At 45.9% G+C, this 20,791-nt stretch overlaps 1 protein-coding gene across 4 annotated transcripts in view; it reads right to left on the bottom strand.

The window, feature by feature from the left end:
- The window catches only part of pak5 (p21 protein (Cdc42/Rac)-activated kinase 5), a 225,675-nt gene that overhangs the window by 7,830 nt on the left and 197,054 nt on the right, over positions 1–20,791 (bottom strand). For 3 of the 4 annotated variants that reach the window (XM_068044337.1, XM_068044339.1, XM_068044338.1), the window contains exons 6-8: positions 13,157–13,283; positions 12,790–12,915; positions 12,474–12,608 (exon numbers count right to left, since the gene is read on the bottom strand). In XM_068044337.1, the coding sequence (XP_067900438.1) occupies positions 12,474–12,608; positions 12,790–12,915; positions 13,157–13,283 (388 nt within the window). Of the gene's footprint in view, positions 1–10,827; positions 10,888–12,473; positions 12,609–12,789; positions 12,916–13,156; positions 13,284–20,791 lie in introns of those variants that run through there. The other variant, XM_068044340.1, reaches the window with a different exon arrangement.

Raw genomic sequence — 20,791 nt, 5'->3', positions numbered from 1 at the left:
CACTCTGCATACTGGAAGGGAGGAGGGGGGGGGATTACAGAGGTCTCACTCTGCATACTGGAAGGGAGGGGGGGGATTACAGGGGTCACTCTGCATACTGGAAGGGAGGGGGGGGATTACAGGGGTCTCACTCTGCATACTGGAAGGGAGGAGGGGGGGATTACAGGGGTCTCACTCTGCATACTGGAAGGGAGGGGGGGGATTACAGGGGTCACTCTGCATACTGGAAGGGAGGGGGGGGATTACAGGGGTCTCACTCTGCATACTGGAAGGGAGGAGGGGGGGGGATTACAGGGGTTTCACTCTGCATACTGGAAGGGAGGAGGGGGGGTTACAGGGGTCTGACTCTGCATACTGGGAGGGAGAAGGGGGGATTACAGGAGTCTCTGCATACTGGGAGGGAGGAGGGGGGGATTACAGGGGTCTCACTCTGCATACTGGAAGGGAGGAGGGGGCATTACAGGGGTCTCACTCTGTATACTGGGAGGGAGGAGGGGGGGGATTTCAGAGGTCACTCTGTATACTGGGAGGGTGGAGGGGGCATTACAGGGGTCTCACTCTGCATACTGGGAGAGAGGAGGGGGAGTTTACAGGGGTCTCACTGCATACTGGGAGGGAGGAGGGGGGGATTACAGGGGTCTCACTCTGCATACTGGGAGAGAGGAGGGGGAGTTTACAGAGGTCTCACTGCATACTGGGAGAGAGGAGGGGGAGTTTACAGGGGTCTCACTGCATACTGGGAGGGAGGAGGGGGGGATTACAGGGGTCTCACTCTGCATACTAGGAAGGAGGAGGGGGGCATTACAGGGGTCTCACTCTGCATGCTGGAAGGGAGGAGGGGGCATTACTGGGGCCTCACTCTGCATACTGGAAGGGAGGAGGGGGCATTACAGGGGTCTCACTCTGCATACTGGAAGGGAGGGGGGGGATTACAGGGGTCACTCTGCATACTGGAAGGGAGGACGGGGGGGATTACAGGGGTCTCACTCTGCATACTGGAAGGGAGGGGGGGATTACAGGGGTCTCACTCTGCATACTGGAAGGGAGGAAGGGGGGATTACAGGGGTCTGACTCTGCATACTGGAAGGGAGGAGGGGGGGGGGGATTACAGAGGTCTCACTCTGCATACTGGAAGGGAGGAGGGGGGGGGGGATTACAGAGGTCTCACTCTGCATACTGGAAGAGATGAGGGGGGGATTACAGGGGTCTCACTCTGCATACTGGGAGGGAGGAGGGGGCATTACAGGGGTCTCACTCTGCATACTGGAAGGGAGGGGGGGGATTACAGGGGTCACTCTGCATACTGGAAGGGAGGACGGGGGGGATTACAGGGGTCTCACTCTGCATACTGGAAGGGAGGGGGGGATTACAGGGGTCTCACTCTGCATACTGGAAGGGAGGAAGGGGGGATTACAGGGGTCTGACTCTGCATACTGGAAGGGAGGAGGGGGGGGGGGATTACAGAGGTCTCACTCTGCATACTGGAAGGGAGGAGGGGGGGGGGATTACAGGGGTTTCACTCTGCATACTGGAAGGGAGGAGGGGGGGTTACAGGGGTCTGACTCTGCATACTGGGAGGGAGAAGGGGGGATTACAGGAGTCTCTGCATACTGGGAGGGAGGAGGGGGGGATTACAGGGGTCTCACTCTGCATACTGGAAGGGAGGAGGGGGCATTACAGGGGTCTCACTCTGTATACTGGGAGGGAGGAGGGGGGGGATTTCAGAGGTCACTCTGTATACTGGGAGGGTGGAGGGGGCATTACAGGGGTCTCACTCTGCATACTGGGAGAGAGGAGGGGGAGTTTACAGAGGTCTCACTGCATACTGGGAGAGAGGAGGGGGAGTTTACAGGGGTCTCACTGCATACTGGGAGGGAGGAGGGGGGGATTACAGGGGTCTCACTCTGCATACTAGGAAGGAGGAGGGGGGCATTACAGGGGTCTCACTCTGCATGCTGGAAGGGAGGAGGGAGGGGGTATATTCAGGAGACTCACTCTGCAGACGTCTAGGGAGCCAGTGCGATTCCGCCTTCTGTAACGGTTGTCAGCTCTGTGCCATTGATTGCCTGTCATTGAAGGAGCAATGGCACTCTATATGTGGGGAGAGTGCCAGAGACGGTAGGCGTGTGAAGCTTATATGTCTTGTGGGCCAATCAATGCCATTTGTACAATTTTTAAATGGTCATGCGGTGCCACTCATAGTGGGAGCTATGATGGGTAATGCCATGCCACATCGCTGCTGAATGAAAGCACCTGATGTACGACTCAAAATCAATCTCTGCGCTGTCAGAAACCTTTGAAAAATTGAAGGAACTGAGTTGAATTGCAACTTGATGATGGGGATGGTTCACCTTATATTCATTGATGCGCTTCTTGAGAGGATCCATATGCGCCACAGGCAAAACCAACAGGCAGTTGCAGCCCACATAGAGGACCCCGGCCGTGAGCAGCAGCACCCAAGGAGAGTTCGCCACTGCAGATCGCCGTGCATCTACAGGTCCCGCATGACATACCTGCAGATGTCAGAGCACCAGTGTCAGAGGCGACTGTGGATGTCTAGAGAGGCGGTGACACATCTCTGTGCCCTGCTGAATGATAACCTGCAGCCCAGGGGCTTTGGAGGACATCCTATGCTTGTGGCCCTCAAAGTGACAGCAGCTCTCAATTTTTACGCCTCTTCATCATTTCAGGGGGCCCACCGAAGACCTTTGTGGGGTCACAGTCAGCAGTGCACCGCTGCATCAGGGAGGTCACCGATGCCCTTTTCTGGAGGGCTGGTGACAATAACCGCTTCACTTCAGACCCTGAAAGCCAAGCCCAGAGGGCCACCGGTTTCGGCTCCATCGCGGATCCACAGGTGCAAGGGGTCATAGATTGCACCCATGTGGTCATCAAGGCTCCCGCCGGACGACCAGCTAAATATGTAAACCGTAAGGGCTTCCATTCAATCAATGTGCAACTCCTATGTGATCACCAGAAACGATTCATGCAAATCTGTGCCCACTTTCCAGGCAGTGGCCAAGATGCCTTCATCCTGCGACAGTCCCAGCTGCCATTGCTATTCACTGAAATGGCTCAGATAGAGGGGTGTCTTCCTGGAGACAAGGGCTACCCCCTTGCATACATGGCTCCTAACACCAGTGAGATGGCCCAGCACCACTGCAGAAGAGAGATACAACGCCAGCCACGGAGCTACAAGAGCCACCACTGAGCAGGCGATATTGGCATGCTGAAAATGCAATTCCGCTGTCTGGATAGATCGGATGGTGCCCTGCATTACGAGCCGGCAAGAGTAGCTTGCATCGTTGCTGTCTGCTGTACGCTGCACAACTACACACTCAATAGAGGGGAGGTCTTGCAGGATGAGGAGAGAGACATGAGCACGACTCATCCTCGGATGATGAGGACGCCGAGGACTTACAGCAGGGAAGGCACATGGGAGGACAGAGAGCATCCAGGCACTGCAAGCAGGGTGAGCAGCGAGCTAGGGATGCACGGCAGCACCTCATTGATCAAAGGTTCTCCATGCCACAGGAACCACCGTGGGCTCTGCACACCACACAGCACCCTCATTCAGCTGTTGTGCAGCAGTCTGCATCTGCAACATCTTTGCATCCACCGTTACTGGCAGCAGAATACTGAGCCATTGTCCATATTACTGCATCCGTGGAGATGCACATGAGTGATACTGGCATAGCAATGATGTTATTCCAGACATTGGCAGAGGTCAATAATATAATGGGAGGAGCCACAACTGGTACGTGCTGACACACTTCATTCACACAGTAAAAGCAACACACGTTAGTGAAGACTATTTTGTTTTCAGCCTTTCTACATCGTTCTGTCACTCATGCAGACCCATTTGCGACACGATGCTTTTTGGAAATGGTTGCGGATGGATGCTTCTACATGGTACCACTTCTGTGCTAGCAGCCTGACTGTAGGAAGGCTGCTGATATGATTGCTCTTTGGCTGTGGATGACTATGACGGTTGTACCCTGTGCGCACGAGGCCCGGAGGGCTCCGGCTGGCTGGAAGAGTGATCGTTCATCCCCTTCCGGCATTGGACCCTTTGACGCCGGATGGCCCCATAGCTACTCACCTCCTCTGCCATCTCCAGCCAGGCTGCCTTGTTCAGGTGGGAGGGCCTCTTCATACCGTCTCTGGTGAACAGGACCTCCCGCCTTGCCCGCACAGCCTGGAGGACAGTGACCAGGGAGGCTTTGCTGCACTGTGGGGCCACCCTAGAGCACCCCTCTGCCATCCTCGACTTTTGCTGTGGTCCTTTAAATGCAAAGGTGACTCCACCGTGTAACTGCCCTAACTTCTGGCTGCAAGGTTTGAAAACCTTGCACATGTTTGAAAACCAATGCCGGACTAGTGAGGTCATCTGAGCTGTTGTCATGGTTTTTCAACTATTACACATCGACACATGTTCACGAACCCTTTGCTTCAGCAGCAGCTGATCATAGCTATTGATGTAGTATTTCTAGTTGGCAATGCAGCTAGAATATGAACATATTTTCCAGTTTTTTCACAAAGATTGTTTAATTACGTCTTTCAGGTCTGAAAGTTAACTCTGCATTTCTTTCCACAGATGCTGCCTGACCTGCTGAGTTTCTCCAGCACTTTCTGCTTTGCTGCCAGATTGACAGCAGCCGCACGCTTCAACAGTGAGGTATTCCCTTGACAGCTGTCAGAAAGCAGGTGCTGGGGCCCTTTAAACAGGACCCCAGCACCTGCTGTACATCTATAAAAAGGTTCTCACTACACCGGATGTCCCGCCTCTCCCCACGTAATATTTGGGGGGCGGGGGTGGGGGGGGGGGGGAGGTCGCGGCGCAGTGATGCTAATGAGCCCCTGTGCATAATATTGTGGGGGCTCACGGCAGCTACGGAATGTGGGCATGTCGCAGAGTTCAAAGCACACTGCCGCAGAGCGCGCCGCGCAAATAAAATTGAGGGCAAGGTCTCTAAATCAATAAATATATAATTTTTTTTTAGCAAAAACATGCCAGGATATGCACTTCTGACTTAAAAAATATTCTGTACAAATCGATCATGAAGTGGTACTGTAGAGTTGATCAGAGATTTAGTATCGTTACGAGCAAGGCGGGAGCAGTGCACTGTTAATTCAGTCCCACTTCTCCACAGATCACAATATATATATAAATTTTCCCACTTACCGAAACAATCAGATACTCTATTTTATCCCAGAATAAAGCACACCAACCAGGTTTCTTTAATAAACAACAACACTATCCATTTATTATAAACCAAGTCTTAACCAACAATGAAGTAAAACATACACACAAATGGAAATATTAAAGCCCCTTATGTATCCTAGCACACACACATATACACAACCAGTTAACTGGGAAAAAAGGGTTTTTGTTTCTAGCTGTTACAAAGAAATAGAAGGAAATGTTTTTAAAAACCCACTTGGACTTAAAAGAAGGTACAGAAGGAAGCCCTTTGTTTGGCGATGTGTCCCAAAGGCGAATAGGTGGCTGCCACTAGGATCTTCCTAGAACAGTTCATTCCAGGCGTTGATGTTGATCAGTTTGGATAGGCTTTCAAAGAGATGCAGCTATAGAAGGCTTCACATAGGCCTTGCATCAGGTGTGAAGCAACAAAGGTTTCAGTTCTCACACATCTGATTTCTTTTTTAGAATTAGAACATTACAGCGCAGTACAGGCCCTTTGGCCCTCGATGTTGCGCCGACCTGTGAAACCATCTGACCTACACTATTCCATTTTCATCCATATGTCTATCCAATGACCACTTAAATGCCCTTAAAGTTGGCGAGTCTACTACTGCTGCAGGCAGGGCGTTCCACGCCCCTACTACTCTCTGTGTAAAGAAACTACCTCTCACATCTGTCCTATATCTATCACCCCTCAACTTAAAGCTATGTCCTCTCGTGTTTGCCATCACCATCCGAGGAAAAAGACTCTCACTATCCACCCTATCTAACCCTCTGATTATCTTATATGTCTCTATTAAGTCACCTCTCCTCCTCCTTCTCTCCAACGAAAACAACCTCAAGTCCCTCAGCCTTTCCTCGTAAGACCTTCCCTCCATACCAGGCAACATCCTAGTAAATCTCCTCTGCACCCTTTCCATAGCTTCCACATCCTTCCGATAATGCGGTGACCAGAACTGCACGCAATACTCCAGGTGCGGTCTCACCAGAGTTTTGTACAGCTGCAGCATGACCTCGTGGCTCCGAAACTCGATCCCCCTACTAATAAAAGCTAACACACCATATGCCTTCTTAACAGCCCTATTAACCTGGGTAGCAACCTTCAGGGATTTATGCACCTGGACACCAAGATCTCTCTGTTCAGCTACACTACCAAGAATCTTCCCATTAGCCCAGTACTCTGCATTCCTGTTACTCCTTCCAAAGTGAATCACCTCACACTTTTCCGCATTAAACTCCATTTGCCATCTCTCAGCCCAGCTCTGCAGCCTATCTATGTCCCTCTGTACCCTACAACATCCTTCGGCACTATCCGCAACTCCACCGACCTTAGTGTCATCCGCAAATTTACTAACCCACCCTTCTACACCCTCTTCGAGGTCATTTATAAAAATGACAAACAGCAGTGGCCCCAAAACAGATCCTTGCAGTACACCACTAGTAACTAAACTCCAGGATGAACATTTGCCATCAACCACCACCCTCTGTCTTCTTTCAGCTAGCCAATTTCTGATCCAAAGCTCTAAATCACCTTCAACCCCATACTTCCGTATTTTCTGCAATAGCCTACCATGGGGAACCTTATCAAACGCCTTACTGAAATCCATATACATCACATCCACTGCTTTACCCTCATCCACCTGTTTGGTCACCTTCTCGAAAAACTCAATAAGGTTTGTGAGGCACGACCTACCAGTCACAAAACCGTGCTGACTATCGCTAATGAACTTATTCTTTTCAAGATGATTATAAATCCTGCCTCTTATAACCTTTTCCAACATTTTACCCACAACCGAAGTAAGGCTCACAGGTCTATAATTACCAGGGCTGTCTCTACTCCCCTTCTTGAACAAGGGGACAACATTTGCTATCCTCCAGTCTTCTGGCACTATTCCTGTCGACAATGACGACATAAAGATCAAGGACAAAGGCTCTGCAATCTCCTCCCTAGCTTCCCAGAGAATCCTAGGATAAATCCCATCTGGCCCAGGGGACTTGTCTATTTTCACACTTTCCAAAATTGATAACACCTCCTCCTTGTGAACCTCAATCCCATCTAGCCTAGTAGCCTGAATCTCAGTATTCTCGACAACATTTTCTTTCTCTACTGTAAATACTGACGCAAAATATTCATTTAACACTTCCCCTACCTCCTCTGATTCCACACACAACTTCCCACTACTATCCTTGATTGGCCCTAATCTAACTCTAGTCATTCTTTTATTCCTGATATACCTATAGAAAGCCTTAGGGTTTTCCCTGATCCTATCCGCCAATGACTTCTCGTGTCCTCTCCTTGCTCTTCTTAGCTCTCCCTTTAGATCCTTCCTGGCTAGCTTGTAACTCTCAAGCGCCCTAACTGAGCCTTCACATCTCATCCTAACATAAGCCGCCTTCTTCCTCTTGACAAGCGCTTCAACCTCTTTAGTAAACCACGGCTCCCTCGCTCGACAACTTCCTCCCTGCCTCACAGGTACATACTTATCAAGGACACGCAGTAGCTGCTCCTTGAATAAGCTCCACATTTCGATTGTTCCCATCCCCTGCAGTTTCCTTCCCCATCCTACGCATCCTAAATCTTGCCTAATTTCCTTTCCCCCAGCTATAATTCTTGCCCTGCGGTATATACCTGTCCCTGCCCATCGCTAAGGTAAACCTAACCGAATTGTGGTCACTATCACCAAAGTGCTCACCTACATCTAAATCTAACACCTGGTCGGGTTCATTATCCAGTACCAAATCCAATGTGGCATCGCCCCTGGTTGGCCTGTCTACATACTGTGTCAGAAAACCCTCCTGCACACACTGGACAAAAACTGACCCATCTAAAGTACTCGAACTATAGTATTTCCAGTCGATATTTGGAAAGTTAAAGTCCCCCATAACAACTACCCTGTTACTCTCGCCCCTGTCGAGAATCATCTTCGCTATCCTTTCCTCTACATCTCTGGAACTATTTGGAGGTCTATAAAAGACTCCCAACAGGGTGACCTCACCTCTCCTGTTTCTAACCTTGGCCCATACTACCTCAGTAGACGAGTCCTCAAATGTCCTTTCTGTCGCTGTAATACTCTCCTTGATTAACAATGCCACACCCCACCCTCTTATACCATCTTCTCTGTTCTTACTGAAACATCTAAATCCCGGAACCTGCAACATCCATTCCTGCCCCTGCTCTACCCATGTCTCCGAAATGGCCACTACATTGAGATCCCAGGTACCAACCCATGCTGCAAGCTCACCCACCTTATTCCGGATGCTCCTGGCATTGAAGTAGACACACTTTAAACCAGGTTCTTGCTTGCCAGTGCCCTCTTGCGTCCTTGTAACCTTATCCCTGACCTCACTACTCTCAACATCCTGTACACTGGCACTACAATTTAGGTTCCCATTCCCCTGCTGAATTAGTTTAAACCCCCCCGAAGAGCACTAGCAAATCTCCCCCCCAGGATATTGGTACCCCTCTGGTTCAGGTGAAGACCATCCTGTTTGTAGAGGTCCCACCTACCCCAGAAAGAGCCCCAATTATCCAGGAAACCAAAACCCGCCCTCCTGCACCATCCCTGCAGCCACGTGTTCAACTCCTCTCTCTCCCTATTCCTCGCTTCGCTATCACGTGGCACGGGCAACAACCCAGAGATAACAACTCTGTTTGTTCTGCTCTAAGCTTCCACCCTAGCTCCCTGAATTTCTGTCTTAAATCCCCATCTCTCTTCCTACCTATGTCGTTGGTTCCTATGTGGACCACGACTTGGGGCTGCTCCCCCTCCCCCTTAAGGATCCCAAAAACACGATCCGAGACATCACGAACCCTGGCACCTGGGAGGCAACATACCAACCGTGAGTCTCTCTCGTTCCCACAGAACCTCCTATCTGTTCCCCTAACTATGGAGTCCCCAATGACCAATGCTCTGTTCCTCTTCCCCCTTCCCTTCTGAGCAACAGGGACAGACTCTGTGCCAGATACCTGTACCCCATTGCTTACCCCTGGTAAGTCTTCCCCCCCAACAGTATCCAAAACGGTATACCTGTTGTTGAGGGAAACGGCCACAGGGGATCCCTGCACTGCCTGCTGGTTCCCTCTCCTTCCCCTGACGGTAACCCATCTACCTGATGCAAAGTTTCTTCAAAGATGCACACATGCAGGAATCCTTAAAATACAGGAGGCAACAGGAAACACACTTGACACAGGATTTGCTTTTCAAGAGAAAGATGGGCTGGCTGGATCTTCTTCTGTTCTCCTGGCAGGTCAATAAGCAAACTCCAACTGACTCTGGACAAACACCAACTAGCTTTTTTCACAGTTCAAAATGAAACTAAAACCTTTCCAGAGGCAAGTCGTGTGACATCTATAAATCCTGACTTGTCACTTCTTTGCAAACATCCCTTCAGGTCAAAACACAACTTTCCTGTTGGGTTCTTTGCAAACAGCTGCCTTCCAGTAAAATTTGTTTACATTCAGTCCAAACCTTTTGGTAACTTCTTTTAAGAAAAACACCCAAGGTTCAGCTTCTTCAAGATTCTATCTTGTACCCATGGAATCCCTTTTCAGTTTTAAAATATAGATTCTCAAGCTTTAACAAAAAATGGAAACCCTCATAACAGCATATTGAATTACGTTTCCTGTCTAAATTATTTTGAGGGTCTGATTTATATCAGATTTTGAGTCATGATTATGAGCTTGATTTTAATTCATTCTGCCCAGTGGGAACACTAGCTGCCATTTTAACTGCCGACTTCATTCTTTTGGCAGAGATGCCCATGAGAAGCAGGTGGGTGCCTCATCAATGCATGGAAATTGGGGTTTGATGATGTTATCTCCCTCTAACTCCTCTTGGAACAAGCTTTTGGTTATCTGTCTTAATACCTCCTTAAGTGCCTCAGTGTCAAGTTTTGTTTGATAAGGCTTCTGTGAAGTACCTTGGGACGTCTTACTACGTTAAAAGCACTGTATAAATGCAAGTTGTTGTTGTTGTAATTAGGACCCCAAAGCAATTTCAATTAGGCAGGTTAGCACTGCCCAGCGGTCAACCTGCTGAATAAAACCTCGTGGGATTGGCTTCAGGCATTGACTGACTCACTAGCAGCACTTTGCAGGGACACTCACCTGCAGGCACTCAGATTGTAGGAACTTATGTCCTATTGTAATCAGTGGAATTCCAAAGGATTTTTATGCTTAGTCATTACTTATTTCTGCCTTTTTTTTCAAACTTATGAACCCCTCTCAGTTTATCATGGGTGCCATTTTTGTTTCATTGCTTTGGGTAGAGGAACAGTTTGAAAAAGAGGAAGAGGAGGAGGAGGAGCAGCCTCAATAGTTAGTAGAAGGCAATAGGTCAGGGGTGCTGCTCGTAGAAGGGCTCACCCAGGCTGTTATTGACCTGTGCATCCTTCTGCAATGGGACTTGCTAGTCCAGGCAACCATGCTACGCCAGTGGCTGTCAAAGTCATCACTGCCATTTGCCTCGGTTCCTTACAGGTGGGTAAAGGCAACATCAACCGCATCTCCCAGTCTGCAGCACATAGCTGCCTCAAGCAATAATGTATGCAATAATGTTCCTGATGGTCCCATGGAAGTGACTGTATCTTAGCTGCTTGGGTGTGATGGGGGTGCAGACTGCTGTCGTCAGTCACATTGGAGAGGGTGGTCCTTGCCCCCAAGCAGCTATCTTCCTACATTCCTGGAAGAGTGAATAATTGGAGGATGAACTACCAGGAACATTATTGAGCACTAACACACTCATTGCCTGTGCTAACCAACACATCACCATTCCCAGTCCAACAGTTAGAATGACAGAGCCCTGGGATTTTCAGCACTGACTGGGTTCTCTCGTGTCCAGGGCATTATAGACTGCACTCATGGAGCCATCAAGGCTCCAAAAGCCAAGCCAGAGGCTTTAGTCAACAGGAAGGCCTGCCAGTTAATTAATGTGTAATCACTACAGAAGGATCAAGCCAGTCTATGCCAGTTTTGCAGTCAGCCTTCATTCTGCAACACTTAGCCATCCTCCTACTATTCATCCTCCCAGAAATGTAGGAGGATGGCTGCTTGTGGAAAGGGGCTACTCCCTGCAAATATAACTGATGACATCCCTTCACAAATCATAGGAAGAGTAGACCATTCAGCCCCTCAGTCATTCTGCCTTTCAAGTCAACCATGGCTGATCTGTATCTTCACTCCTTCTACCCGCCTTGGTTCCACACTACTTAATACCCTTGCTAACAAAAATCTATCAGTCTCAGTTTTGAAATTTTCAACTGACTCCAAGCACCAACAACTTTTTGGGGGACAGAGTTCCAGATTTCCACTACTCTTTGTGTGAAGAAGTGCTTCCTGATATTACCCCTGAACGGCCTAGCTCTAATTTTACAGCTCTGCCCCCTTGATCCGAACTCCCCTACCAGAGGGGATGGTTTCTCTCTATCTACCGTTATCAATTCTTTTGATCATCCTAAACATCTCAATTAAATCACCCCTTCATCTTCTATGCTCAAGGGGATGAAAGCCAAGATCATGTAACCTGTTCTCAAAATTAACCCCTTTAGCCCTGGAATCATTCTGGTGAATCTGCACTGCATCCCCTTTAAAGCCAATATCTCCATTCTGAGGTGCAGTGGCCAGAACAGAATGCAGTACTCCTGATAGGGTCCATCCAGAGCTCTGCACAGCTGTAACATAACTTCCATCCCTTTATATTCCAGCCCCCTTGAGATAAAGGCCAACATTCCATTCACTTTTTTTTAATCACATCCTGCCTGAACTACCAAGGTATAATCACTGTCGTGAGACTACCCGGAACATTACTGAGCACAGTATTGTACTATTGAAGCAAAGGTTCAAGTGCCCGAATACATCTGGGGGCTCCCGACAAAATGGCCCATACAAGGTTTGCTGCATCGTTGTACTATCTGGAAATACAGAGAGAATTGCAGATTTCAGAGGCAAAGCAACAGGTGGAGGCATCATTTGACAAGGATGATTTGGATAAAGGTGAGGGAGAAAGAGAAGAAAAAGGCCAGCACAACCCATTGCAGCCACAGAGGTCGGGGGATAGTTGACCACTTCTGGTGACCAGCTTATTCTCCTCTCCGAAACGTTACATAAACCCCCTAAACACTCCCTTAAAGCTGACTGGAAATCTAGGCAAGGGAATATGTTTGGACTCACCCCACATGCCTAAAACCTGCTCTGGGATAAAATAGAACCCCATATATTGAAAGATAAATGCTATGAAATATTTTGAAAGTAGTAGTTTGGGAATTCTACCTTGTGTACATCCTTTAATCTTGGAGGAAGATTGTCTCGTATCCTCCTCATGGCTTGAAGGGGCGGCTCATTAAAGTACGGTGGTTCTCCATCCACCATTTCTATTACCATGACACCGAGAGACCATATATCCACCTAAAAAATAATTTAATTTAGTTCATCAAAATACATAACAATAACCTGATATGTTGATCACAGCCACGGAGGTATCGTAGCCATAGTTTGGATGGAATTAAATGTTTAATGAGTCTTAGTGATTCAAGCAATTAAATATGTAAATATTTTATAACGTCGAACCAGATGGTCTTATATTTACCTCGGTTCCATAAGGTAATCTAGAGATGACCTCTGGTGCCATCCAGTATGGCGTTCCAACCAGTGACTTCCTCCTGGGGACTTCTTTTGACACTTGAGCACAAAACCCAAAATCTGACAACTTAATCTAAAAGACAAACATAAAATAGTGAAATCACTTTCCTGTGCAAAATACCTTTTACTATCACTCTCAAGGTTTTTCTTTCAAAAGCCGAAAGGCTTTAACTATAAATATTGAGAGTAAAAGAGTTCTGTTGCCCACTGCTTATTACAGATACTAACATTCTATTAATTATCCAGCTATCCAATTATGATATAAACTGTTTGGATCTAGTAGAGTGAAGGGAAGTACCAACAATATTGCTTACCCTTCCATCACTGGTGAGAAGTATAGAATCACTCTTTATATCCCTGTGAATAACCCCCTGCGAATGAAGATATGCGAGAGCCTTCAAAACAGATAAACAGACTGTCGCTATTTGTTCTTCATTCATTCTGCAATTTAAAAAAAACATAGTTACAACTATTTACTCCTAAACAGAAAAGACTCCTTCCACTCCAGGCCACTTACTGATGTAATCATGAGCTGTGCCACAGACCTACCCACATGCATGTCCAAGAGCTTTTACCTCCAGCCCAAACCATTTAACATAGCAGCTTTTTCCCCTTCTACTGATGACGTTAATTAAAACATTTTGGTGCTGGGGTGGGGTGCAAAGTCAGATCTTTCATCATCCAATTCTATTCCAAATTGAGTAAGACTGTCTCCTTCTCTCCCAATGGAAATTAATGGAGGTCACTATAATTCAATTGTTTGACCTTATTTGACCAGCTTGTCGCTTGAACTTCACAACACCATAACCGTATACTATCAACTCAAAGGGACTCTCTTCAATGACTGCATGCAATCAGGAGACCAAAAGAGACTCTTTATCCTGGATAATGGAGTTGGTATTCATTTTAGTGATTAGCTGGCCAAAAGGAATTCCTCCTGTGCTCCCCTCTTTGATAAAGTTACTCTCCTTTCTCCAACTGTACCAGAATAAAACTTTAATCTGGTTTTCTCTTTCAAATCCTGATTCACCTGCTGTTGCATGTTTATTGTTGGTGCAAATTTCTTTTTACTCCTAGTAACATTCAACTAGTTCAGTATGCACCTCTATCTTTATAAAATTTAGAAAAATCATTTGTATAAATATAGAATACATCGAAACATGATATTGTATGAAATTCAAATATGTTAATGTTGAAAATTTTGTCTAGGGCATATTTTACAACACAAAATTCAGCAAAGAAATGCTAATTATTAGGATTTTAGTTACAAAAATAAATCATTACACCAATCAAACCAACAGATTAGTGTTTGGAAGTGCAATGCAAAAAGTATCAGCCCACTGAGAGATAGTTCAATGTGCAGGCTCACTCAGACATATGGTGTAAGAAACCATCTGTTCAAAAAATCCATTATAGGAAAAACTGCGAGGGATGGAATAACAAGAACATTGCAAAGTCAACCAAAAATGTAGTCATTATATTCTTAAAACATAGTTAATTTATAAAAACAATTTCTAATTTATAAACATTTAGAATTTTTTAAAAATTTATTTCCAAAATATACTTTATTCATAAAAATCTGTAAAAATTACATTGCCAAACAGTTTCAATCAGCACCAAAAAATACAAACATTGCAAGGGAGATCAGTTTCTTTCATTACAATTATGAGTTGCTTCACAACCCTTCCATTTCGCATTTGTCATGCCAATTACATTTACATCAAATGAAAATTTTCCCAATACAGTTCGAGGGGTTTCCCATAGGTCCAGCCCCTCAGTTCAGCTTGGTGGGGGGACCTTACAGTGTGGTCTTTCCCCATTGAGCCTTTGCTGCGGCTGCCCCAAGCTTTAGTGCGTCCCTCAGCACGCAATCCTGGACCTTGGAATGTGCCAGTCTGCAACATTCGGTCGTGGACAATTCTTTGCCCTGGAAGACCAGCAAGTTTCGGGCAGACCAAAGGGCATCTTTCACCGAATTGATAGTCCTCCAGCAGCAGTTGATGTTTGTCTCGGTGTGCGTCCCTGGGAACAGCCCGTAGAGCACAGACTCCTGTGTTACAGAGCTGCTTGGGATGAACCTCGACAAAAACCACTGCATCTCTTTCCACACCTGCTTTGCAAAGACACATTCCAGGAGGAGGTGGGCAACCGTCTCTTCCCAACCACAGCCACCGTGGGGGCATTGCGCGGAGTGGGCGAGACTTCGGGTGTGCAGGAAGGATCTGACGGGGAGGGCCCTTCTCACACATTTAGAAATCACTTTCCTTGGAAGTGCTCACTGCCACAGTTAGGACATATTTTTGGTTTTCTTCCTTGACGCGGAGCTACTTGGCTCACATCTCATAGTTTTGGTGATCAGGCCAAAGCCTTATAAGAACAGACTCAACAAGAAGGTAACTCCAAAGTAACCAAAGTAGAAGACATTTCAGAAATTACATATCACTGCTGAAAGCATAGTTGACGTGGTATAAGGAGTAATTTACTCCACTTTCAAATTTTGTCAACTGTCCAGCACGCTATACATTTTAAATTATTCCATTTACACTGAATGAGCCAACACTACTCCAGTTCCCAGGGAACAGAAGGAAAGGCTCGCTGAATTTTCATTATTTTGCTTCACGGTTTAGACTTGGGTAACTTCTGATATCACACTTGTTTTCCGCAAATGAGAATTTGATAAAGAATTTATAACGGCAACAATCACCAGCAAGTTGATACTACGGTAGCATAAAAAAATTCTGAACAATTTGTGATCTTGAAATTCACTATTATTTGGCTGATAAAATTAAGCCAAACTGCTATGATCAACTAAGCTTAAATGATTCGTAGACTAGACCCCAGAGCCCTTGAGCCAGAATATTGACAACATTGAAAATCAAATCCCCACGATGGATAAATGTCACAAGCCCCTCTGTCGCATGCCAGATCTCACACACCACTTTGCTGGTAACGAAAAGTTGGATCAATCTGACCCCATCCTACAGGAAAACATATTTAGCAGCATCATGAAGTTGTCCATGGCTCACTTTGGCCTAGGGATGCTTGGCTATAGGAGCAAATGTATTGGCAGAACACAAAGTAACTATCAAATCATTAATGTGATTGAAGGTGTCTTAGTTTTTCTGCTTTTAATCTACCTTAGTCAACTCAGTCTAATTTTTAATAAAACAACACAGAAAAAGAAATACATTACTGAATTGCTACATCATTGCACCTAAGATAACAGAAGTTAAAACATAAAAAAATGTAATGAACTAGAATTTTGATGGTGAATCTCCACATTAAACAGGCTGTTTGTTATTCCCTGGAGGGGGGCTTGGACAAAAAAAATTTGCTCATGGTCTGAATACCACCCACTGAGCTTGTACACTGCTAAAATGGTAACCTGGCATTCTGCTGACAACATTCTGTTTTAAAAATCAGAGGAGCTGAATAATTTGACTCCTATTAATTTCAATATAAAATTTAACACACTGATTGTGCTCAAACTTTTGATGCAAGCTGTTTTAACCAATCTTCAGAATACCAGAAAAATTGGATCTAAAAATTGCAATTCGCTCAAAATAAACCAGTCAGCAAATATCATTACTTGTTGCAAAACACAAGAAAGTCACTTTTGATTACTGGTTATGTGAATTCTGCAAACTGAAAGTGCTAATATAATTGCTCACAAGTTTTAACAGGAAAGATACTTGTTACACATTCAGTTAATCATGCATATTTTCCAATTGCTGCAGCAACTACAAAATGTTTTGGGGTAAGGAAATATAGGGCTGAATTTTACTGGCCCCTTGACGCCACAGGTACTGGTACAATGCTGCGGGGAGAGGCCCACCTCGACCAGCGACGTCGAGAAGGGCCCGCCGTATATTACCATCGGTGGGGGGTCTCTATGTGGCCCCCTTCTGCCTGGCAGCAGGCCCTTCATCTCCATAGGTAGATTGCAATTAAATATATTCAAATTGACTTGCTTGCCAACCCACACCCATTTTACGGCCTCCGTTCGGCCTTCGCATGCCTTCGAAAATCTGGTAGGGAGGGGAGAGCAATAAAATTTCATGGTGGGATGGGGGAGGAATAAAAATTTCAGGGCAGGACGGATGGAGGAGCAGGGAATCAATTTTTATTGAATGTGGGGATGGTGGGAAGGGGTTTGAGGGCAAAAGATTGAAGGTTGGGTGGGAAAGTTCAGGTATATGAAATATCAATTGATGGTCTCTTCGGGCAATGGGGGGGGGGTTGGAGAAGGGCCTCCATTACGTAATTTTAAATTTAATAAAAATCAGTATTGTTTTCCATTTAAAAATTTTAATTAATTCTAAGGGCTTAAAACCCTTTAAAAATGGCGCCAGCATCTGCACGGTGGCGCCGGACGTTGTTGCCGGGGACGCGGAATCTGCCCCTACACATTATTGGGGGCGGATGCTCCTTCCCCACTACTTAAATGAGCCCCCTGCGCAAAATAACGTGGGGGTTCCTCGGTGGCCGCTGACTGCGGGCACCCCATCGAGCGCAGCGCCCAAATAAAGTTCAGCTGATAGTTTCGAGCAGGTTTGTTCAATTTCTGTGGCACATTAATGTATATTTACATCATAGAAAAAGGCCAGATTTAGGAGACATTTGAATTATAAACCTATGGGGGGTTATTCTGGTGAAATGAGTGATGTGTTAATAAGAAATGTTTGTTTGAAAGTCTGGATTTTGCACCAATTTTGGAGCTAGTTGACGATTACCATGATTTAAACATGCCTGAATGTGCTAAAACAGAGACCTGCACATTTAGCACCCGAGTGCTGATTAGAAACAATTTTCCTGGAGTGGTATATATAACCTCCACACTCCCACTGAAGGTGTGTAGTGTGCTGGCTAGCAAACAAACGAACATTGCAGGATGGCTTAAGGTCCTACAGGTGCCCAGGTTCTCAGACGTGGCGCTGGAGGTTCTAATGGAGGAGGTCCAGAGAAGAAGGGCTGTCCTGTACTCGCAATGGGGAAGGAGGTCACAGAAGCAGCTAACTCGGCGTATGTAGTAGGAGATTGCCTGGGAGGTGAAGCCCAGATCCTTGATCCCAGGACATTGCTCCAGTGCCACAAGAAATTTAACAACTTGGCAAGAGTGGTCAAGATAAGATCCTATCTGACAAACAGACTGCTCTATATTAATTCATTATATGCATTACCGTGTCTGCATGAAGGAACTCTTGATTTTGGAGGAAGCTGGTGCCTAGAATGAACAATGTATCAAAGCTTGCCATATGTCATTAGATCATAAGAACTAGGAGCAGGAGTAGGCCGTCCGGCCCCTCGAGCCTGCTCTGCCATTCAATAAGATCATGGCTGATCTTTTCGTGGACTCAGATCCACTTACCCGCGCTCTCACCGTATCCCTTAATTCCTTTATTGTTCAAAAAGATATCTACCTTAGCTTTAAAGACGTTTACTGAAGAAGCGTCAACTACTTCACTGGGCAAGGAATTCCATAGATTAACAACCCTCTGGGTGAAGAGGTTCCTTCTTAATTCAGTCCTAAATCTGCTCCCTCTAATCTTGAGGCTATGCCCTCTTGTCCTAGCTTCACCTGCCAGTGGAAACATCCTCTCTACTTGTATCTTATCTATTCCCTTCATAATTTTATATGTTTCTATAAGATCCCCCCTCATTCTTCTGAATTCCAATGAATATAATCCCAATCTACTCAGTCTCTCATCATAAGCCAACCCCCTCAACTCCGGAATCAACCTAGTGAACCTCCTCTGCACCCTCTCCAGTGCCAGTACATCCTTTCTCAAGTAAGGAGACCAAAACTGCACACAGTACTCCAGGTGCGGCCTCACCAGTACCTTATACAGCTGCAACATAACCTCTCTGCTTTTAAACTCAATCCCTTTAGCAATGAAGGACAAAATTCCATTTGCCTTCCTAATTACTTGCCGTACCTGCAGACCAACCTTCTGCGATTCATGCACAAGGGCACCCAGGTCCCTCTGCATAGCAGCATGCTGCAACTTTTTACCATTCAAGTAATAATCCTTTTTACTGTTACTCCTACCGAAATGAATGACTTCACATTTATTAACATTGTATTCCATCTGCCAGACCTTTGCCCACTCACTCAATGTATCTATGTTCCTCTGCAAAGTTTCACAGTCATCTGCACAGTTTGCTCTGCCACTCATCTTAGTGTCATCTGCAAACTTTGACACCCTACACGTGGTCCCCAACTCCAAATCATCTATATAAATTGTAAATAATTGCGGTCCCAACACCGATCCCTGAGGCACACCACTAGTGACTGATTGCCAACCAGAATAGCACTCATTTATCCCCACTCTCTGCTTCCTGTTAGTCAACCAATCCTCTATCCATGCTAATACTTTACCCCTAACGCCATGCATCCTTATCTTATGCAGCAGCCTCTTGTGCGGCACCTTGTCAAAGGCCTTTTGGAAATCTAGGTACACCACATCCACTGGGTCCCCATTGTCCACCTTGCTCGTAATGTCATCATAGAATTCCAAAAGATTTGTCAAGCATGACCTGCCCTTCATGAACCCATGCTGCGTCTGCCCAACGGGACAATTTCTATCGAGATGCCCTCCTGTTTCTTCCTTGATAATAGACTCAAGCATCTTCCCCACTACAGAGGTTAAGCTAACCGGTCTATAATTCCCCATCTTTTGTCTACCTCCATTTTTAAACAGTGGCGTCACATCTGCTGTTTTCCAATCTGCTGGGACTACCCCAGAGTCCAGCGAATTTTGGAAAATTACCGCCAGTGCACCTGCTATTTCTCCCACCATCTCTTTTAGTACCCTGGGATGCATTCCATCAGGGCCAGGAGACTTATCAATCCTTAGCTCCATTAGCTTGCCCAACACTACCTCTTCCGTAATAATGATTGTTTCCAGGTCCTTACCTACGTTCGTCTCTTTGTCAATTGCTGGCATGTTATTAATGTCCTTCACTGTGAAGACCGATACAAAATACCTGTTCAATGCCTCGGCCATTTCATCATATCCCATAACTAAATTCCCTTTCTCATCCTCTAAAGGACCAACGTTTACTTTAGCCACTCTTTTTCGTTTTATATATTTATAGAAACTTTTGCTATCTGTCTTTATATTCTGTGCTAGTTTTTTCTCATGTTCTATCTTACTTTTCTTTATCGCTCTTTTTGTGGCTTTCTGTTGACCTTTAAAGTTTTCCCAATCTTCTAGTTTCATGCTGTTTTTGGCCACTTTGTATGCCTTCTCTTTCAATTTGATGGCCTCCCTTATTTCCTTAGACACCCATGGCAGATTACCCCTTTTCTTCTAGTCCTTCCTTTTCACTGGAATATACTTTTGCTGAGCACTTTGAAAAATTGCTTTGAATGTCCTCCACTGCTCATCAACTGTCCCACCATAAAATCTTTGTTTCCAGTCTACTTTAGCCAAGTCCTCCCTCATTCTATTGTAGTCCCCCTTGTTCAAGCGCAGGGCCCTGGTATTGGATTTTATCTTCACACTCTCCATCTGTATTCTAAATTCAACCATACTGTGATCACTCCTTCCAAGAGGATCCCTAACTATGAGGTCATTAATTATTCCTGTCTCATTACACAGGACTAGATCTAGGATAGCTTGCTCCCTCGTCGGTTCCATTACATACTGTTCAAGAAAACTATCACGGATACACTCAACGAACTCCTCCTCAAGGCTACCCTGACTGAGCTGGTTCGACCAATCTACATGTAGATTAAAATCCCCCATGATAATTGCCGTACCATTTTTACAGGCATTAGTTATTTCTTTGTTTATTGCCCGCCCCAATGTGACGTTATTATTTGGTGGCCTATAGACTACGCCTATCAATGACTTTTTCTTCTTAGAGTTTCTAATTTCCACCCAAATGGATTCAACCTCATTCTCCATAGAACCTATATCATCTCTCAGCACCGCCCTGATGTC

Source organism: Heterodontus francisci, chromosome 13 (assembly GCF_036365525.1).
Source record: "Heterodontus francisci isolate sHetFra1 chromosome 13, sHetFra1.hap1, whole genome shotgun sequence".
Taxonomy (NCBI): Eukaryota; Metazoa; Chordata; class Chondrichthyes; order Heterodontiformes; family Heterodontidae; genus Heterodontus; species Heterodontus francisci.
This window is presented reverse-complemented; position numbering and strand designations above follow the sequence as displayed.